The 17,727-nt window shown below is 41.4% G+C and overlaps 1 protein-coding gene across 1 annotated transcript in view; it reads right to left on the bottom strand.

The window, feature by feature from the left end:
- Positions 1–16,711, bottom strand: part of crim1 (cysteine rich transmembrane BMP regulator 1 (chordin-like)) — a 106,340-nt gene extending 89,629 nt beyond the window's left edge. The window contains exons 1-2 of the mRNA XM_010878657.3: positions 15,779–16,711; positions 3,343–3,516 (exon numbers count right to left, since the gene is read on the bottom strand). Of these exons, the coding sequence (XP_010876959.1) occupies positions 3,343–3,516; positions 15,779–16,079 (475 nt within the window). The 5' untranslated portion in view covers positions 16,080–16,711. The remainder of the gene's footprint in view (positions 1–3,342; positions 3,517–15,778) is intronic.
- Positions 16,712–17,727: the final 1,016 nt, after the last annotated feature.

The raw sequence follows: 17,727 nt of genomic DNA, 5'->3' as shown, positions 1-17,727 counted from the left end.
TGGAAAAGTGACTTTAAGCCTCCTTAACAGGTTACCAAGCAACAAAATGCTCAGTTTTCTGATTCATGTTTTTTATCTTAAGTCTTAATATCTTAAAAGGTCAACATGCTATTCTATCTTTACAGAAGACTGATTTTCTGTAGTAGAAGCAGGCTGTGGGGTGTCATTAAAAACAGAAGAAGACAACAGTTTTATCAATCTTCTGCTGCCCTTTCAGACGACCTTCGTCTCTGGGTTAGGGAGTTATTAAAGACTGCTAGAGGAGAATGCATGATCACAGGTTCTACCAATCAGAGCACGCCATCGGGGGTAATTGAACTCATTGGAACAAGGATGTGCATTTGAAATGATTTTATTATTCAAATAGGATCTCACTTTTTTCTCCGATATCCAGATATTTGAATGTTACTAAAAACTTTACCAGTATGTCCTTAACCTGAGCACTAATAAATAATGTGTAAAGGAGCCCATGTTGTTCTCTTATAGCATTGGCGTAGTTGTGGTAATAAGCCAACCTGAACTAACTTGAAGCTATTCTTTATCAACAGTGCTTTTCTTGAATAGAGAAGCCTAGAGAAGCTAGCCAGGTATATGCTTTTGGCTTTACCTACCGTGGTTCTACACATTCCCAACCACATTCGGATTTAACAACAGCCTAGCTTGACATAGCTTTTTGTAGCCAATCAGTTTTGTCGCTCAAATTCTGTCGCTCAAAAGTGTATTCCATCTTCCCTTGAATTAGTGAGCTGTCATCCAATTTCTAACAGTACATATTACGCCATTCTGACTGATCTACCATGCAATTACTGACACTTTAACTGACCAACGTAAACAACAAATGTGCTAAGGAGCGCATGTGACAAAAACAAACTAGAAACGTTTGAAATGTCATGCCAATTTATTTCCACGTCACAAATCTTCGCAAAAATTAACACTCACACAAGTACTCTAATGCTAATTTAATTTGGAATATTCAAATATCCGTGCACATCTTTAATTACAACACATCCTTAATTACTACACATCCTTAATTATCCTACTCAACAGCAAATACGCTCTGTGCAGGTTCAACCTATCACAACACACCTTCAGAGCTCAATAAGCATATCTATAACAACCCGGTATGGAGATCAACCCACACATTATTTATGATTTATTCGTTTAACCAGCTCCAGACAGCTCACATACTTTAAATTCCTGCCATACAGCACATTTGTCCAGAGGTTCTTTTTATATCAGTCAGATCTTATCTTTTACAAGGACTTGGCTGCTATTGTGTGCACCTGGGCTGGGATTTGTTTTTTACCAGAGGAAGAAGGCTTTGTTTGAAAGCATTGTTTGGGGTCAAGGCAGAATACATTGAAATGTTAAACCACCTGACCAGGACTTGTGAGATGGTATGTACTTAGCCTGATACTTCATGATAAGTATGAACAAACAGCACAGTAATGGTATGTTTGTATTTGATGGGGCCAATTGTTCAATATGAAATGAATATGATCCTTGGTTATTATCTACGGTACATAAACAAACAGACAGGCAGTTAGCTTGTTTTACATGAATGCAAAAGGGAAAAACAACCCAGTTTTATGTAAGGGCATGAAAAATGAATCATTTTCTCTTTGAAACATGATTCCCAGGAAAAGAGGAAATGGCCCATTATCCTGGGGATATAGGATCCTCTTCTTTCTCACTATCATATTTGTCCACGTCCAAAATTCTACTTTATGTTCCTTATGGAGTACAATACATGTTTGGACCATAGCCCAATGGGCTGGTCAACAGACAATACTGCACTACAAAGGGAACAGAGAACAATTTGGGACACACAGAAGATGTCTGCCTCCATTCCACAACAACCAAAAACAAGCCCCGGCGGTGCGCGGAGAAATGTCCGTAGCACTGTGATGTTGTTGAGCATAATAATCCCAGTCAGTACTCAGTGTAAAGTCTGTGGTTCTGGCAGCGTGAACCCAATCTACACACACACCCAGGCACTAACGGAACCAGACATTGAGCAGACACACGTAGACACACTGGACCCGAACCAGAAATCCTAACAACACCTTCCACCAGCCATAACAAATGACTGAGCCAGCCAAACAAGACAACAACTACACAAAGGGACAGTTAGTTACACTGCAGTTAGACCGTAAAGTCAGTCACAATGACAGAAAACACAGCAGCTAAACTGTGACAGGCTATACGACAGGCAGGCCTTAAAACACAACTCAACTGCTCCACCGAGTAGCCGAGTTTGACTTGATAGATCTTCACTGTGGAAAGGGAACCGGTGCTTTTCCAAAAGAGAGCCGCCGCGGCACAGCGGAACTGAAGGTACACCTGCCGCATTATCACAACAAGGGCCGTCATCCCCGTTGCTAAGATTGTCGGTTGCCATAACAAGCCTATATTTTGGTGCTTTAATTGGCCGTCTGCTAACAGAGAACTGTGAACACACAGGCTGACACAGAGATAGAGCCTGAGAATCCATGGGGGACTGGATTCCTAGCTCCGCTACATTGGCATTCTGATTGGCCTATTAGAATCCTTATCAGCGTTTCAACCAAAAAACTATATTTGTTTGTTGATGCTTTTTTTCCCTATCGCAGATGCACCAAGGAGACTGTCACGGAAATGTGACTAAACAAACAGCACCCCTCACACAAAAAAAGAGAGAGAAGATAAACATGTGACAAAATTGTGTGGCGCCAGGGATTTCTGAGTTGCAATTCAATGCGCAACTCTGTAACAGAATTTTAAATATGCTGAAAAGGATGAAGATTATGAAAACAAAGCATGGGAACATTACGAAGAAAGACTGGCATTTGCTCACTGCATAATGACTCAGTGACAGCAATTCAATCACTTCGTAGGCTGCTTACCACCCCCAAACGAAGCTCGGAATTGATAATTCAGTTTGATTTATGTCGGTGTACGTATGAATAATAAAGTAGCACATAACAATTAGCTGAGTTAATTACTGCTAATAATAAATCCTAGAAGAATGGCAGAGACATATGGGGCCAATATATAATATCGACTAGACTGCTACAAAAAACAGTCCAAGTCAGATCACAATTCTGAATATGCATTTACTCGGATCGATTCAAAGTCATCCCAAACTGTACACTTGGAATTTACAGTGAGAAGACTGCCGAAAAACACCTTGTGTGTTTGGCTTGAAACCTGAAACATGACCATGCATGCAGCCCAGCTCACCAGTGTTGGAAACAGCGTCATACTGTACAGGCACTGTTCTGTCAGTGCGTTCTCCGTCGGGAATAAGGGCAAGAGGACAAACATAAATATTCCTTTGTCAACATTCATTGATATGCGTACCTTCTATCTTCCTTAGTGCTGTCTGACATGCGTCCTGGCTGGGAAACTCGAAGGGGTTGTTGCACGTCCGTATGCTGTCGCACTCACACCTTCCGTCGATGATGTTGCAGCCTGTGATCAGGTTCTCGTTGCACGGCTCGAATCCCAACAGCTGGTCGTCGTCCCAGTTTTCGTCTGATCGTGAAGAAAGGCAAAGTGAGAGGAAGGTCAACATAAGATCATTTCAAATCAAGGTCATCAACTCTATTGTTATGCTATCGGTGTCGACCAGCAGACCTTGTACACGATTCACATAACAATGTAAAATGTCTTAAATGTTTAAATTAAAGATTGGCTTTTACCATGCAGCCAACATTAATAAGTGAACAACACTAATCAGTTCTCACCATGCCCCATGATTGCAGTGCAAATTAGAAACTATAAAGATCAGTTACTGACAACTCCTGAGTTGAGATGTTGATCACAATGCTACACGACAGTGCTGACATCTCACAGAGCCTTCTATTACTATATAGTGCACTACCAGAATCATATGGTAGTAGGATACTATTTGGGAAGCCTCCAGGTATATGTAGCTAGCTAGCTCCCCACATTATCTCCAGTGACTTCATCTCCACAGGCAGACTCAGCTCCTTGACCCAAACACACTGCTATCTCAAAGCAACATTATGAAATTGTATTTGCTGTGCAAACATACATTTCAGATACAGCAATTTTTCTCCAGGTCCTTCCTTATCAGTATGTGTGTGTGTGTGTTTGTGTGCATGCACACACTCAAGTAGTGTTAGTGGGTGTCCAGATTTGTTTGTGTACAGTATGTTTTGGCATTCTTTCCATTGGTGGACATAGGAGTGACATTGGCAGATGGCATAAGGGTCAGTGTTTGAGTATAGTATAGTATGAATCAAAAAGTATGTGCACATTGTTTAGTCAATAACTGTCTATGCAGGCTTGGCTGTGCCGTGTCAGTCTGATGCATAAAACAAGTATAACATGAGAACTATTATTATCTAAATGCAAGATGTAGAATCATACAATTTGTCTTCCAATACGTTCTAAATTGATAAAGGCATTGTCTAACTCAAACTTCCTTGAAAACCTCATAGTCCAATTTGTCCTTTGAAGACAAGTTAAGCTGTCTGTAACTCATGTTGAAACGCAAAACACAACACCTCAGCAAAGCCAAAATACAACTGGTGAAGTTGTAGGCCCGTGGCATCTGACGTTCCTGTGATTTTAGAGACAGCTTGTGTTCCCAGAGACTCTAAAGCAGAGCGGTGGCACCTGATCGTTAACTTTGCAGGGGTTCCTGCCTGCATGACTGGAGAAGTCGACATTAGTGTTAGCTAGTACAAAAAGTACCTAATCGTTACTCATGACAGAGGCATTTAAAAAACGTAAGGTTTTACATCTATAGATATTTTGCAAAGGAGAGCAGAATAAAAGAAGTGTCATCATGAGACAAAACAATCAACATTAAAACAAAAGAAATGCTGCCAACCCTAACCGCTCCATCTCTTATTCTGGCCCTAAATGACATCCACTATCCAGCCCTGAAAGTTCTATCACTTTTCCCAGGCCCATGTTTCCCCTGAGGACAGACTGCCAGTAGATGGCTGACTCAGTTCGAAAACTATTTGAAATCTTTGCAATACTTTTAGCATTTGCTCTAGCCTGACTGGAGAGCCAGATGGTTGGGGCTTTGGTCTTTTGTCACTATTCAATTGGTTCCATTTATGCCACACAATCCCAGATCGGTATTTGAAGTGTTTCTGAATAGAGGGGGAGCGTGACAACAAGGAGGCAGTAGAGGAAGGGGAAAACATTTCCGCTTGTCTTCCCTCACTACTGACGACAACCTGTGTTCTCAACAAATTGAATCCAGCCTTCACTGGCCATATTTGTGGGAGCATCTGAAATACACCGGGGCAAAGAATCACCATTGACGCCAGTCACAGCAGTCACATCCGTCTTTGGAAAAAGGTGTTAAAGGGTTTTCACCATAGAGTGTCGGGATCTTATTTGGGCTGGTGAGCCTGTCATGGCCTCTGGCGTTACTCAATTAAATGTGTCTTCATTTCTCTAAGTGTTATCGCACGGTGTGATCCCCAAAATCACATTATAGTGATTGGAAAGTGGAAGCAATATTTTATTGTGTTGAAATCCATTTATAAATCAACCCAGCAAATGACTGCAGGGTGTAAGAGAAAAGGAGGCATCTGAGATTGGTTTAGGTTGGGTGGTTCACAACCCCTCTGTGCTTCACAACTGATTTGATCTATATTCTGTTATTGGTATATAGCCATCAGGCAACCATTCCTCCTGACAGGGGATTTTAAGTTTGAGATGGTGGAGAATTTGAGAGTGGTTTTATTTCCACAGCTCCATCCCTCAGCTTACCAAACAAAGTGGCAGAGAGTCAGGCTGTTCAAATTACAGATTGTGTCTGAGTTTTAGATGTATTTTTAGATGGATGTATGTCATTGCCAGTGGTTGAAAGAGAAAACCTTTGAGACATACAGAACAGGCAGAAGCAGTTTTGTTCCTCTATCAGTAGATGCCTGCAAATGAGAAGTGACTCCTTTCCGAGCACAACACTAATGAGAAGAGTCATTGTTACACTACTTGCTCCAGGTGCACTCTGTGTACTGAAATGTTTGTCATGTGCTAATGACGATTGACAATTACACCTGATGGAAATATTTATCCTTGAAAAGACTGAAACGCGACGTTCATGTTTAAATAGCCATCTAGTATGGTATAGGACTAAGGTCCACAGTTAGAGTGAGCTACACCTTTAAACCGCTAAGAAAATTCACCTTTAAACACTGCAAGTCACAGGTGGCCGTCTGTCTAACACGAAGCCCTTGAGAACGGACCTCAATGGAACTCCAGCTCATCTCATTCTGTAAATATTCTGCTAAAGCCGTGGCTAACATCACTGAGTAAAAATGTAAACTATGCATGTCGCCTTAAACAAGGTTGTGAGCTAAGCAAATATATTGTTATTATTCCTCCCCCCATGCCATACCATGCATGTAGCTTGTACAGATAAGATATAAAGGAATGTTGAACAGTAACAGAACACCAAAAAATTATAGAACATTCTATACTTGTGTTAGAATCTTTGTTGTATTTGCTTCATGTTTTTTTTTTGTCGCCTAGATTTATTTAATGTTTTTAAAACGCTACATTATTTGGCATCTTGCCAGTTTGACAAGCAGGCAGTTTAGCTAACTTTCAGATTCACTTCTGTGAGCCAAGCAAACATTCCAAGAGTGAACTGTAAAAACAAGAGGAAGAGGATATGTCCTAGTTCCTCTCAACATTTAACGTCCTTCCTAACTGAAGATGGAAGGCATTTTTATGTAGAAACCAATTTCATTTGGCCACATTCGTATTTTAAAAACAAGGGCCAGTCAGAGTCAACAAAATTGCATGACAGGCAGTGAGTGCTTGTTTTTATAGCATTCTGGCACTGCCCTGGTCTTATCACGATGGCATTTAATTTCATATCAACATTTCATCAACACTGCTGCTGGGCCTCAATGGAGAGTCTGTAATATAGATTTGAAAAGCACTGATGCAATAAATGTAGTATTGACCGCAGCCTAATGTTTGATTAATCATCTTTAGATGAGTTCATAACAAAGATGATAATCCACTCTGGAACCCGAAAAAGTAATTTTCTCATAGAGCCTCATTGGTTATGATCTTTACTTAACCATTCTGTAATTGTACTGATTGCCATCTGGTTCATTTTGCCTATTACTCCTTGACAGCATGAACATTACCAGAGTGCCCTCCAAGCTCATCACTATGTTCTGGACCCTGGGACTAAAACACCTCCCTCTGTAACTGTATTCAGGACTTCCTGGTGGGTTCTGGTAAGAAACAACACACCCACCAGGTTCACCCGCAGTTCAGGGGTCCCTCAGGAGTGTGTGGTTAGTCCCCTCCTTTACTGGCAGTGTGCATTTCCTGCCACATGGTCAAGTTTGCGGATGACAACACGTAGTAGGCCTGATCACCAATGACGACCAGTCAGCCTATAAGGAGGAAGTGCAGTACCATGCACTGTGGAGCCAGTATGTACTTTTTACCGAAAAAGTCAGCAAGAAAAATGAGCTGATCGAGGACTGCAAATGAAGGGAACGAGCATGCAGCCATGCAAATGATGGGGCTGATATAGAGAGGGTAGAGAGCTTATAGTTTACTGGTGTCCATATTATCAATAAATGAAAATGGTCCATACCCACCCAAAAAGAAAGCAAAGCAAGGACACGTCCCTCCTATGATCAATATACACAACGTCAATGGACAATAATTCAATTTCAGTAATGTTTAGATAATGTTTAAATACAGTTTTCTATTTACAATGTGAAAATGTAGCGCTTACATATCTCAGCAATAGATTGAAAACTTTGTAAAAATATGTTTGGTTGCATTGAGCAACATGGATATATGGCTAGAAATTATGTCAATATCAGAAATCCATATTGTTACATAGTGACTGAATGATCATTTATATTAACACTGCAGTTGCTGCAGTTGGTATCAGTGGGAAAAGGTGACAACGTGACAACGTGCCTATGGAACGTTACCTTGAAAGGTTTTCACCCATTTAGACTATTACTATTTTCTAAGTCTTGTTGGTCTAATTAATACTATTGTAGTGTAAAGAGGCCTTTAAGAGGGTGATAGATTTTGCTAAGATGTACAATTGACCTCTACACAACAAGACCCTAAATATAGTAAATTACTCTATAGCCACCCAACTCCTAGGCTGTTCTCTATACTGCCACATGGCAGACATGGCACACAGTAGCAGTGCCTCTAGTCTGTAACCAACAGGTACTGTACAGCTTCTACCCCAAAGCCATAAGAAATTAGCTAAACACAAATTATTAACCAGCTATCATCTCTTTAGTACAGACAAAATGCATAGACTAGCCTCTAGCCCTCTACCCCCACTCACTTAACACACAGACGGATGACAAATTAAAGGGAAAACCTGAATAAATGAGTGGAGGAACATAACGAATGCATATGCTTCCATGCAGGTGTACTGCATGATACAATAAAACAATAAACATCATATTACGATCTGGGGCATGTACAAAAATGCTGAGCAGGCCCTGTTGACTTAGATTTTGGATCAAGATGGCAGGAGGAAACAATCTTACTGATTTTGGAAAAGGTCTCTATTATTAGTTCTCTTTCAGGATGACAATGCCCCCCGTCCACAGGGCACCAGGGCTCACTGAATGGTTTGATGAGTATGACAATGTCGTGAATCATACACTTTGGCCTTCCCAGTGACCAGATCGCAACCATGGGAGAACATCCAAAGGAGCAAAAGTCTTTACGATGAATTATGTTCCATCCCTCCAGTAGAGTTCCGGAGACTCGTAGAATCTATGCCAAGGAGCATTGAAGCGGTTCTGGTGGCTCGTGGTGGCTCAACACCTTCCTGAGACACTACGTTGGTTTTTTCTTTCATTTCTCATCCGTCTGTACACACACACAAATGTGCAAATGCATAATGACAGCAAACACACATTCATTCACAACTATCCGCCTCAATCCCAACTAATATACACATGAACCTGAATTAAACGTTTCCTTTTTTCATGTACTTCTCTCTGTTTCACCTTTTTAAACGGATAGAAAACTACCCCCAAGACCCACACACACAGAGTGGCAATGTTGTACTATGACACTGCAGTATGCAAGGAACTCATGCTCTGGGTTCACCACGCACCTATTTAGAAGTGTCATTCACAGTCAAAGCTTTGCTATTTGTGGTCACTTGATAGCATTCCGTTTAGTGGCACACCTTCAGATGACCGTACATTGTGTTAGCCCACTGTGAATGAGGGGGAAGTGATGCTGGCAATGTGCATTAATGTCATCAAAATGGTAGATTATTATTATTTCACAATTTGTAGCCATATTTGCATACTGCTTCCTGGTAAACATGGCAGCTATTCCCAAGAGAGCGACTATTCAGGCACTAAACAACTAGTGCACGTAATCAATGACTTCCAATATGGTTAACATCAAGGACAGAGGCAGAGCTTATTGTTCACCCCGATTTCCTCCTTAATAGACCAATGACCTTTGTCTTCTGGCTTCTTACCCATTCCAGGAATGATGTATAACTCAGCAAGACTGAGTGATTATTATTCCACCTACCCACTTCAAAAGCCACGTCAATGACTGACTACAAACATTGGGCTGGTAGGGTGCTACATTTCGGAATTGGCAAATCATTATTGGTCCATTTGTTTTCCTCTCGACTGGCCGTCAAACCATAAAACGACGTTGAAACCTGACAGATTGATTGGTGACAGATTGATTGGTGACAGATTGCATGTCAGACAGTGTGTTCTAAAGGACGTTCCAGGGCGGCGCTGAGAGCCTTGAGGCTGTGCATGGCCTGAAGCTTGGCGCTGCCTGCCTGCCTGGGTGGTAATGTAACTTCTGTGTCAGTGAGCTCCAGAGTGCATCTAATGTCCCCTGAGACCCAGACCATCCAACAGCACACAACAACACAACTGGGGAACTGGGACAGAGAAGAACGCCTGACATCCACAGCAGGGCTATCATCCCCACTGGGATAACCCTAAAGACAAGAGCCTCCAGACCCTTGAATCTGCCGGTGTTCTTTGTTCCACGTTATCCCATTAAGCAGGCAGCGTTCTGGGGGGGATCCGCTGGAGGTGACCTCAGGGTAAGCCACTTATACCATACCCCGTGTGATTGTCCGAAGTCAGAGTGATCAGTAAGAGTCCCTGGCTCTGGCTCATGACATAATCTCCCGGTTTTGAAATGTGATCGGATTCGTTTGAACACCTGCCGGCAATGCATGGACTGACGTTAAGGGGCTAAAGGCCCCTGGTATTTCATCTGACCCTCTGTGTAAAGTTAGAAGCTCTCAATTAGTAACAGTATCTCACAAAGGTGCCTTGGAGGTACGGCGGAACGAGGCCCCCTGGGCCACACCAACAAAGGGCCGTGCCCCGCCTAGGCCGGCGTGACACCCACCATCATTCATAATGAGCCATTACGGCTGACATTAGCTGTCACGAAGCATAACGCATTGCATGCTCTGCCTCGGTGAAACTATGAACACCAGCAGGCATTACTTAGCGATGAGTACTAGAGCTGTTATGTGCTGGGCTGATATAGGGCCCTGGGGGGACACCAAGGGAACATTATGGGTTAAAGGTGGGAGATACTATAGCTCTAACGTATTAGGAAAAGTACCTGTGGGTAAGGGGGCGGGAGTGTTAGTGTCGGGGATGGGAGGTGTGGAGGCAGGCTGTGGGGCAACTCTCATGCTATGGGTGATGCACCGTAGCAACATGGGTGGCGTTCCATGCACCTAGGTTTAAACCTGCAGGAGACTGTTGGAGAGATAAACTGTAGTTCCTGTTTTCTCCACAGGTCTTATGTTAGACAGAGTTAAAAGCACTGACTGATTGATTGATATTATTTGTGTTTCACAACCGCTGCTTCACTACCAGTATTTGGGTTATTCAGAAAAATATCCAAAATGTGTACAAAACACAGAAAATAAATGTTTAACAATTGAATGCATACACTACCACTCACCACTATGTACAACCTTCACCTTGTCAGACAATATAATTCTCCTTCTGTCCTGGAATGAAAATACATTTTGCCATGTCAAGCACTCCGGTTCTGGAAAGGAACCCAAGTCTATGCTCATCCTGTATCCACAACAGTGTGAGATCCAAATCATTTACCAAACAGAACATCTTACAAATCGTCATGAAGAGGGCAATAAAATCATTTAATTGTATATATCCCCAAAGGCACACAATCCGTCCTTTTCAGGAACTCTTTTGAAAAGACCTGTCACTTTTTGTCTCTCAAAGCAGGCAGCTTACTTCCGCAATCTTAAGGGTGCCGAAACTTAGCTGCACACAAACTGACCTTTGGCCTTTTATTACACTTATACAGACATACGGTTCGGACTAGTTTACCTGTGATAACAGTACAGTATTATGGAAACCTATTTTTAGTGCCAATGTGTAAACCAGTTTAAAGGGTGATCAATGGCTGATATATTTTCTGCCGATATTGAATATAAATTCCCAGAGACAGCCATTAATGCATAGATTTAAAATTAACCAATGAATGTGTTTTTACCACTCTAACTACATCACAAATTCAACACTACATAATGGGAATTAATGTAGTTGGTACTGTAGGTTTTTTGTCATTACTGGTATATCATGATGTCATAGGCCTACTCACAGTACTGGTGAATACTAATTACATTTTTATTTGTATGCATGCAGTGAGCTTGTTTTTCTGTAGAATCCAGGGTGCAACTCTTCCATTTAATTTGGTCCTTATACTAGCCTACTGATAAAAAACTTTTTCATAAAAGCAGTCTTGCCTGCATGAAAGGGTATTATGCACTGCTGAAAAAATTAAGGGAACACGTAATCTTCATAATATAACACCAAGTCAGCGAAACTTCAGAGATATCAATGTGTCCAGATAGGAAGCAAATGAAAGTGACAACAGATGCACTGGAGAGGCAACTGCAAGACAACCCCCAAAAAGGGAATGGTTTTGCAGGTGGTGGCCACAGACCATTGCTCTCTCCTTATCCATCCTGACTGATTCTTCTCTAATGTTGCATTTTGTTTGTATCCATGTCACTACTGATAGCATGAGGCGGTACCTTCAGCCCATTCAGGTTGCACAGGTAGTCCAGCTCCTCCAGGATGGCACATCCATACATGCTGTTGCAAGGTTTGCTGCGTCTCCCAATACAGTCTCAAGAGCATGGAGGAGATACCAGGAGACGGCCATTACACAAGGAGAGCTGGACAGGGCTGTAGAAGGTCATCAACCAGGCAGCAGGACCAGTATCTGCTCCTTTGTGTGAGGAGGAACAGGAGGAACACTGCCAGAGCCCTACAAAATGTCCTCCACTGGGCTGCTGGTGTGCATGTTTCTGACAAAACTGTCAGAAACAGACTCCATGAGGGTGGCATGAGGGCTCAACGTCCTCTAGTGGGACTTTTGCTCCCAGCCCAGCACTGTGCAGCTCGACTGGCATTCGCCAGAGAACCCCAGAATTGGCAGGTCCGCCATTGGCGCCCAGTTCTCTTCACAGATGAAAGCAGGTTCACAATGAGCACATGTGACATGAAAGAGTCCGTAACTCTGTCCATTTCACATATCCACTGATTTTACTGGCGTGGTTTGCTTAGTGATCACTTGTTGCTGCCTACTACTATTATAACAACTAGCTTAATCAATTAATTGTCTTTTTTTCCACAGAAAAGCTGCCTGAATCCCCAAAAGCAAACAACAACAAGAAATGCATACACATTGGCTAGGAAAATCTCCCTTGTATGGCAGGAACCTAGGAAGAAACCTAGAGAGGAGCCAGACTCTACAACACTATGATAGGAGCCGAAGATTACAACACTACATGACCTTATGGAGATTACATCTTCTAGCAAGCAAAGAATGTATGTAACTGACAAGAGCAAAAGTAGAACGAAGATACTGACGATGCACTCTCTGAATGACTCAAGTCATTCAGTAAGTAAGATCTGTCACATCATCGTCCGTCAGCTGCTCCAAACATACAAGGAGATCCAAGGATGGTAAGGTTAATGTAATGTCAAACTTTATCTAAGAATCTTTTCAAATTGTTTTATATTATGTCAATCATGTTGTCCAACTATCAACTGCAGCTGGTCAGCACAGACTAGTCAGTTGCTACAGCACTGTAATGTAGTTAAAGTACATTGCAAGTTAGATGGCGCCATTGCTAAAATAGGTGGATGTTCAAAACAAAAACAAGCAAATTACATTGGTTACGCTATTTGGTAATCTAGCCAGCTATCTAGAACTGTGGCTAATTAAGCTAGGTAGATAGCTGACACCACAGATAAAAAGGTTAGATAGTTATCGTAATCTTTGCAACAGCTTAAGTTATTTAACTAGCTACAAACTAGCTTCCTTTTTGCATGGTCACACTGACCCATGCTATATTATTAATATATTAAACTAAATGTATATTTGCCACAGAATTTCTATGTTTGGCAGCTTCTTAATATGTCACACTACTGTGTACTGTTTACTGTACTGTAAAATGTACTATCCTTGAAGCAGATTTCCTCAGCTAAACGTGCAGTGCTCCTCTTGGCTGGCTATGCAACATGGTCTCGGGAATATGTAACATACTATACGTAAATTTGTGACACCCATTTTGTATGATATGTCACCTTACGTTAGGTTACATTACAACATGCTACCAAAACATATTAATACGTTATGAATTTGGTAAAATGGATAGTAGGTTACAAATGCTACTAAAATGTATAATATATTACGAATTTGCACAAACGTATAATGTGTTATGAATTAATCTTAAGGTTTGATTTAAGGTATGTATCACAGTACTGTGGTAAAGGTTAGAGTTAATGTTTGGGTTAAGTTTATAAAATGAAAAAGGTTAGATTAAGGTTTGGTTAATGCTAGGTATCACAGTACTGGAGTTAAGGTTTGGGTTATGCTTAGAAAACCCTCCTCCTCTGGTTGGATTTGAACTTGTGACCATTGGCGTGAAGGTTGGGATGGTGAATGTTACTGCCCATTCACCCTCCCAGACCAAAATGCCTTAACAAAACATCCTCTCTATTTATCCCTTACTGCACTCACCACTGCCTCTAACGGATGGTCTTTATTCTGACATTACTTGACATTATGTAATATACATCTTACAAATTCAGCTGTCAAAGATTTACATTAAAAAGTTTAAGCACCAGACCAGTTTGGGCCACTTGCTACAGCACAGCAGCAGTTTTCAGAGTCAACACAAGAGCATACAATTTGATTTCTTGCGTAGGGAATGATCGGAGAGGCAAAAAGAGAAGTGCATAGCCGACAAACTAGAAAAAGTTTATATCGGCCTGATATATCAGCAAACCAATATATTAATAGTTCTCGATATGTTTAGGTTTAAAAAAGACGATCCCCATTTTTCAGGTGGACCAGAGAAAAATGTTCTTTGACTACTTAGGCTACTTACTGGCTAAACATTTGAGACACTCATCAACATGTTTTCATTAATGACCTGCTGCCCCTTTTGGAACCTGACTCCTTGTGTCTATCTCTGTGGCGTCCTCTAATGCTGTCTATGTCTACTGTATGCTGCATATAGGATTAAATAATGTCAGGGGTAGTCTCCTTCCACACAGATAGTATGATGGATTGGAAAATCTGTCATATCTTTGAGCAGTAGACTTTGAAGTCTGCTTAATTTAAGTATTTAAACTGAGACAGATATCACATTTATGATCCTTCTGTTCATGTATATTGCTCTCCACTGGGGTTCTACAGTATAAAGGCAGAAGGGGTTGGGGATTGGAATTTAAGCTTGAAAAATCACTGAAAATAAGTAATCTATGCTTCAATTTCTAAGGAATGAAATATCAAATAAAAATGTCAGATGTTATCGTGATTTCTTTTTTTAATGTTCAAGGATTCCTGCCCCTATCGACATTCCACAAGTGCAATTACATAGCCGTATGCTCGAGCCAAACGATAGCGTCGTACAGAGCCAGAGCCAGCAGCGTCAGTAATTGAGTCACCGCGAATTGCGAGTCACAAAGGATAATACACCTGTGATTCCAGGTATTTGCGGTGCATATATTCGTTCGGGGATATGTAAAATATACCGGGCTGACGCACACGAAGTTGCATAGCAGACATTCCATTGAAAAACCAACAAGCCTCGGCGGAAGGAGAGGGGATGGCTGCGCGTCCAAAAACAGCACGGAATCCGTTAGCAATACCCTAAAGAAATGGAAAACCGACATGCTGCAAACACATTAACTAGCTCTCGCATGCTCAATCTTATTACAGACCCCCACATCGCCAGACAGAAGCACAGGGATACATGTTTCTGAAAACAACTAAGCTTCAAGTTATGTAGTTCACTTTGATTATTGAGATAAAAGCAGCATTAAAAGCAATAACATTCACTTTTGAAAATATAAATAACTTCATATGTAACCTACAGCCATCTCATAATAATCAGTTAACCTATTCATAATTTTAGCATCATTTGCACAACATTGTCAGGCCTATTACATGTGTATTAACCAGTCGAATAAAGCAATAACCTGCGGTTACACTTTAGGCTAACATAAATGCCAAATGCACATTCTGTTAAACTCCAACAAAGGTCAATGTTAATAGTTTCAACTAATTTAAAAACATTGTTTCCTATTTGGGAATTGATTTTGAAACAATAGCCCATAGCCTGCCATGCATAGGCGAAGTGGAACACTGTATCTCTGTTTTGGGTGAACTTTTACGCAGAGCATATTAACTATTCATTATAGTGAACCATTTTAACTCGTATACAAACCTTCACAGACTCCGACCTCATACTGCGTGATGGATCCACCGTTCAGGGGCGGTCGGATCACGCACCGAAGCCCCCGGTCGCAAGTCCCATACAGACCATAGACACCGCCGCAGCTCTCGTTTTTCTGCTTGGCGCAGACCGAGCAGCAGCCGCAGATACCGAGAACCACCGCGCCAGAGCAATGTTTTGGCTCCTCGCATTTAGACTCATCACATGGCAAACATAAAAGTGCCCGACTGCTTTTGCAAATTAATGAGATCAGAATGCATCTCGTTATAAGATACATCCTGGCAGAGGCCATTAATAAAAAAAAATATATATATATATCCACAACCCGCCCCCCGGACCCCCAATCACCAGTCCAGCAAGGTAGAAAACCCAGCTAAGCTATTCAACCCGAATAGCTCCACGCAGTTTTTATAAAAAGCTAACCGTTCCGGTAAACCGTCTAGATTTTTCCAGTATGTTGTTTTACTTTGTCTTAGATAAACTTTTGTCCCAGTTCTTGTAAGCCAGAAAGAAAACGATCCGTTTAAATGCGCATAAACAGCAACTATCCCACACTGTACATAGAGTGCATGGTTTCAGTGTTCCGCGCTGTACTCGTGAGTTTCAGTTTGTTTTAAGAAATGGAAACTTTCTTCACTGTACACTCATATAGGTCTCCTTCTCCTTCCCCTCGCTCTCAGAAAGCAAGGGAATTCTTCCTGTTCAGCTCGCCCGTAACTGCAACACAACCGCTCGATTTAATCTCTCGGTTTCCTCGCGTGGAAGCTCACTCCGTTATTCAACTTGCTTTCCGAAATTCGGTTTATTAACCTAATTGAAATGTTTTCATCCGCTGCACATTCAATGTGTGCGTGTCTCTCATGTTTATCGTCCTTCAGTGCAGCTCTCTACGCCTGCTGCTGCTGCTGCGCCCCCGGATCAGTCCCTCACCGTGACCTCATAACGGAACCACTCCCATCTTGCATTACTTTGCTCCATTGGGTAGTTCATTCCAGATATGGAACACAGGAAATGTTGGCACACGAAGCGCGCAGAGTCATTGATACGCAGGCTGGGAATGTAGGTTTAGGTGCGGGGCAGGTGTGGAATGTGGTCTCCACATTACCCTCATGTCCTCAGACAAAAATGTAGTTAATACTATAAAACCACTCCTGAAATAGGTAGCAAAAGACCAACTTGGACCAAGACCCCTGGATATCTTTGAATTAGTACATTAATTGCAATAGATAACTGATCCAGTATGCCAAAAGCTAAATAATCCAGAGGCGAACCTTGCATGCACAGGGCTATTCATTCAAATACAGGCTACCCAATATAAATTTTTTCAGCCTCAATCAAATATAAGGCAAACAGGTGGGACGGATTTTGTCATACATGTTGTTTGATAGGGTAATGGTAATATACTTTAGGTAATATGGATTTCTTTTGGAAGAATTTTTTTTTTGCAGTGAAAACATCTTTATATAGTAAAGTCAGTTTTGAATAAGAACTTGGTGGACAGCTACCATTTACAAATGGTCTAAAGTGATTATTGATCCAAGTTTTATGGTGTAGGAATGGCTTGGGTTGATTCTCCCCACATTTCTGAGATGGTAAGGTCATGTGGATGTGAGCATTTAGGCCTATTGTTAACCATTAGGCTTATGATACTTAAGCTGACAAATTAGGGATCTCTTCCTTCGTGATAACGACATAAAGTCTTCTCTACTTCTCTAATGAATTCATTACATTTCTAAAGTCATTATATTAAATGATTTAAGTCTGTAATTAAACAAATATTAGTTGGAAGACCAAATCATAAAAGATCGTCTGTGGTCATTGAGTGATAGGGAAGAAAACTTTTGGTTTTAGCCTTCCACTGCCTAATCAGATGAGCTGAAATCCATCTGCATTTTGTGATGTAGGATCCAAATGACCTTAATTGTGTTGTGCACGGAGTC

The sequence above is a fragment of the Esox lucius genome, chromosome 15 (assembly GCF_011004845.1).
Source record: "Esox lucius isolate fEsoLuc1 chromosome 15, fEsoLuc1.pri, whole genome shotgun sequence".
NCBI lineage: Eukaryota > Metazoa > Chordata > Actinopteri > Esociformes > Esocidae > Esox > Esox lucius.
The sequence above is the reverse complement of the archived record's forward strand: the minus strand, read 5'-3'. Positions and strand labels throughout refer to the sequence as shown.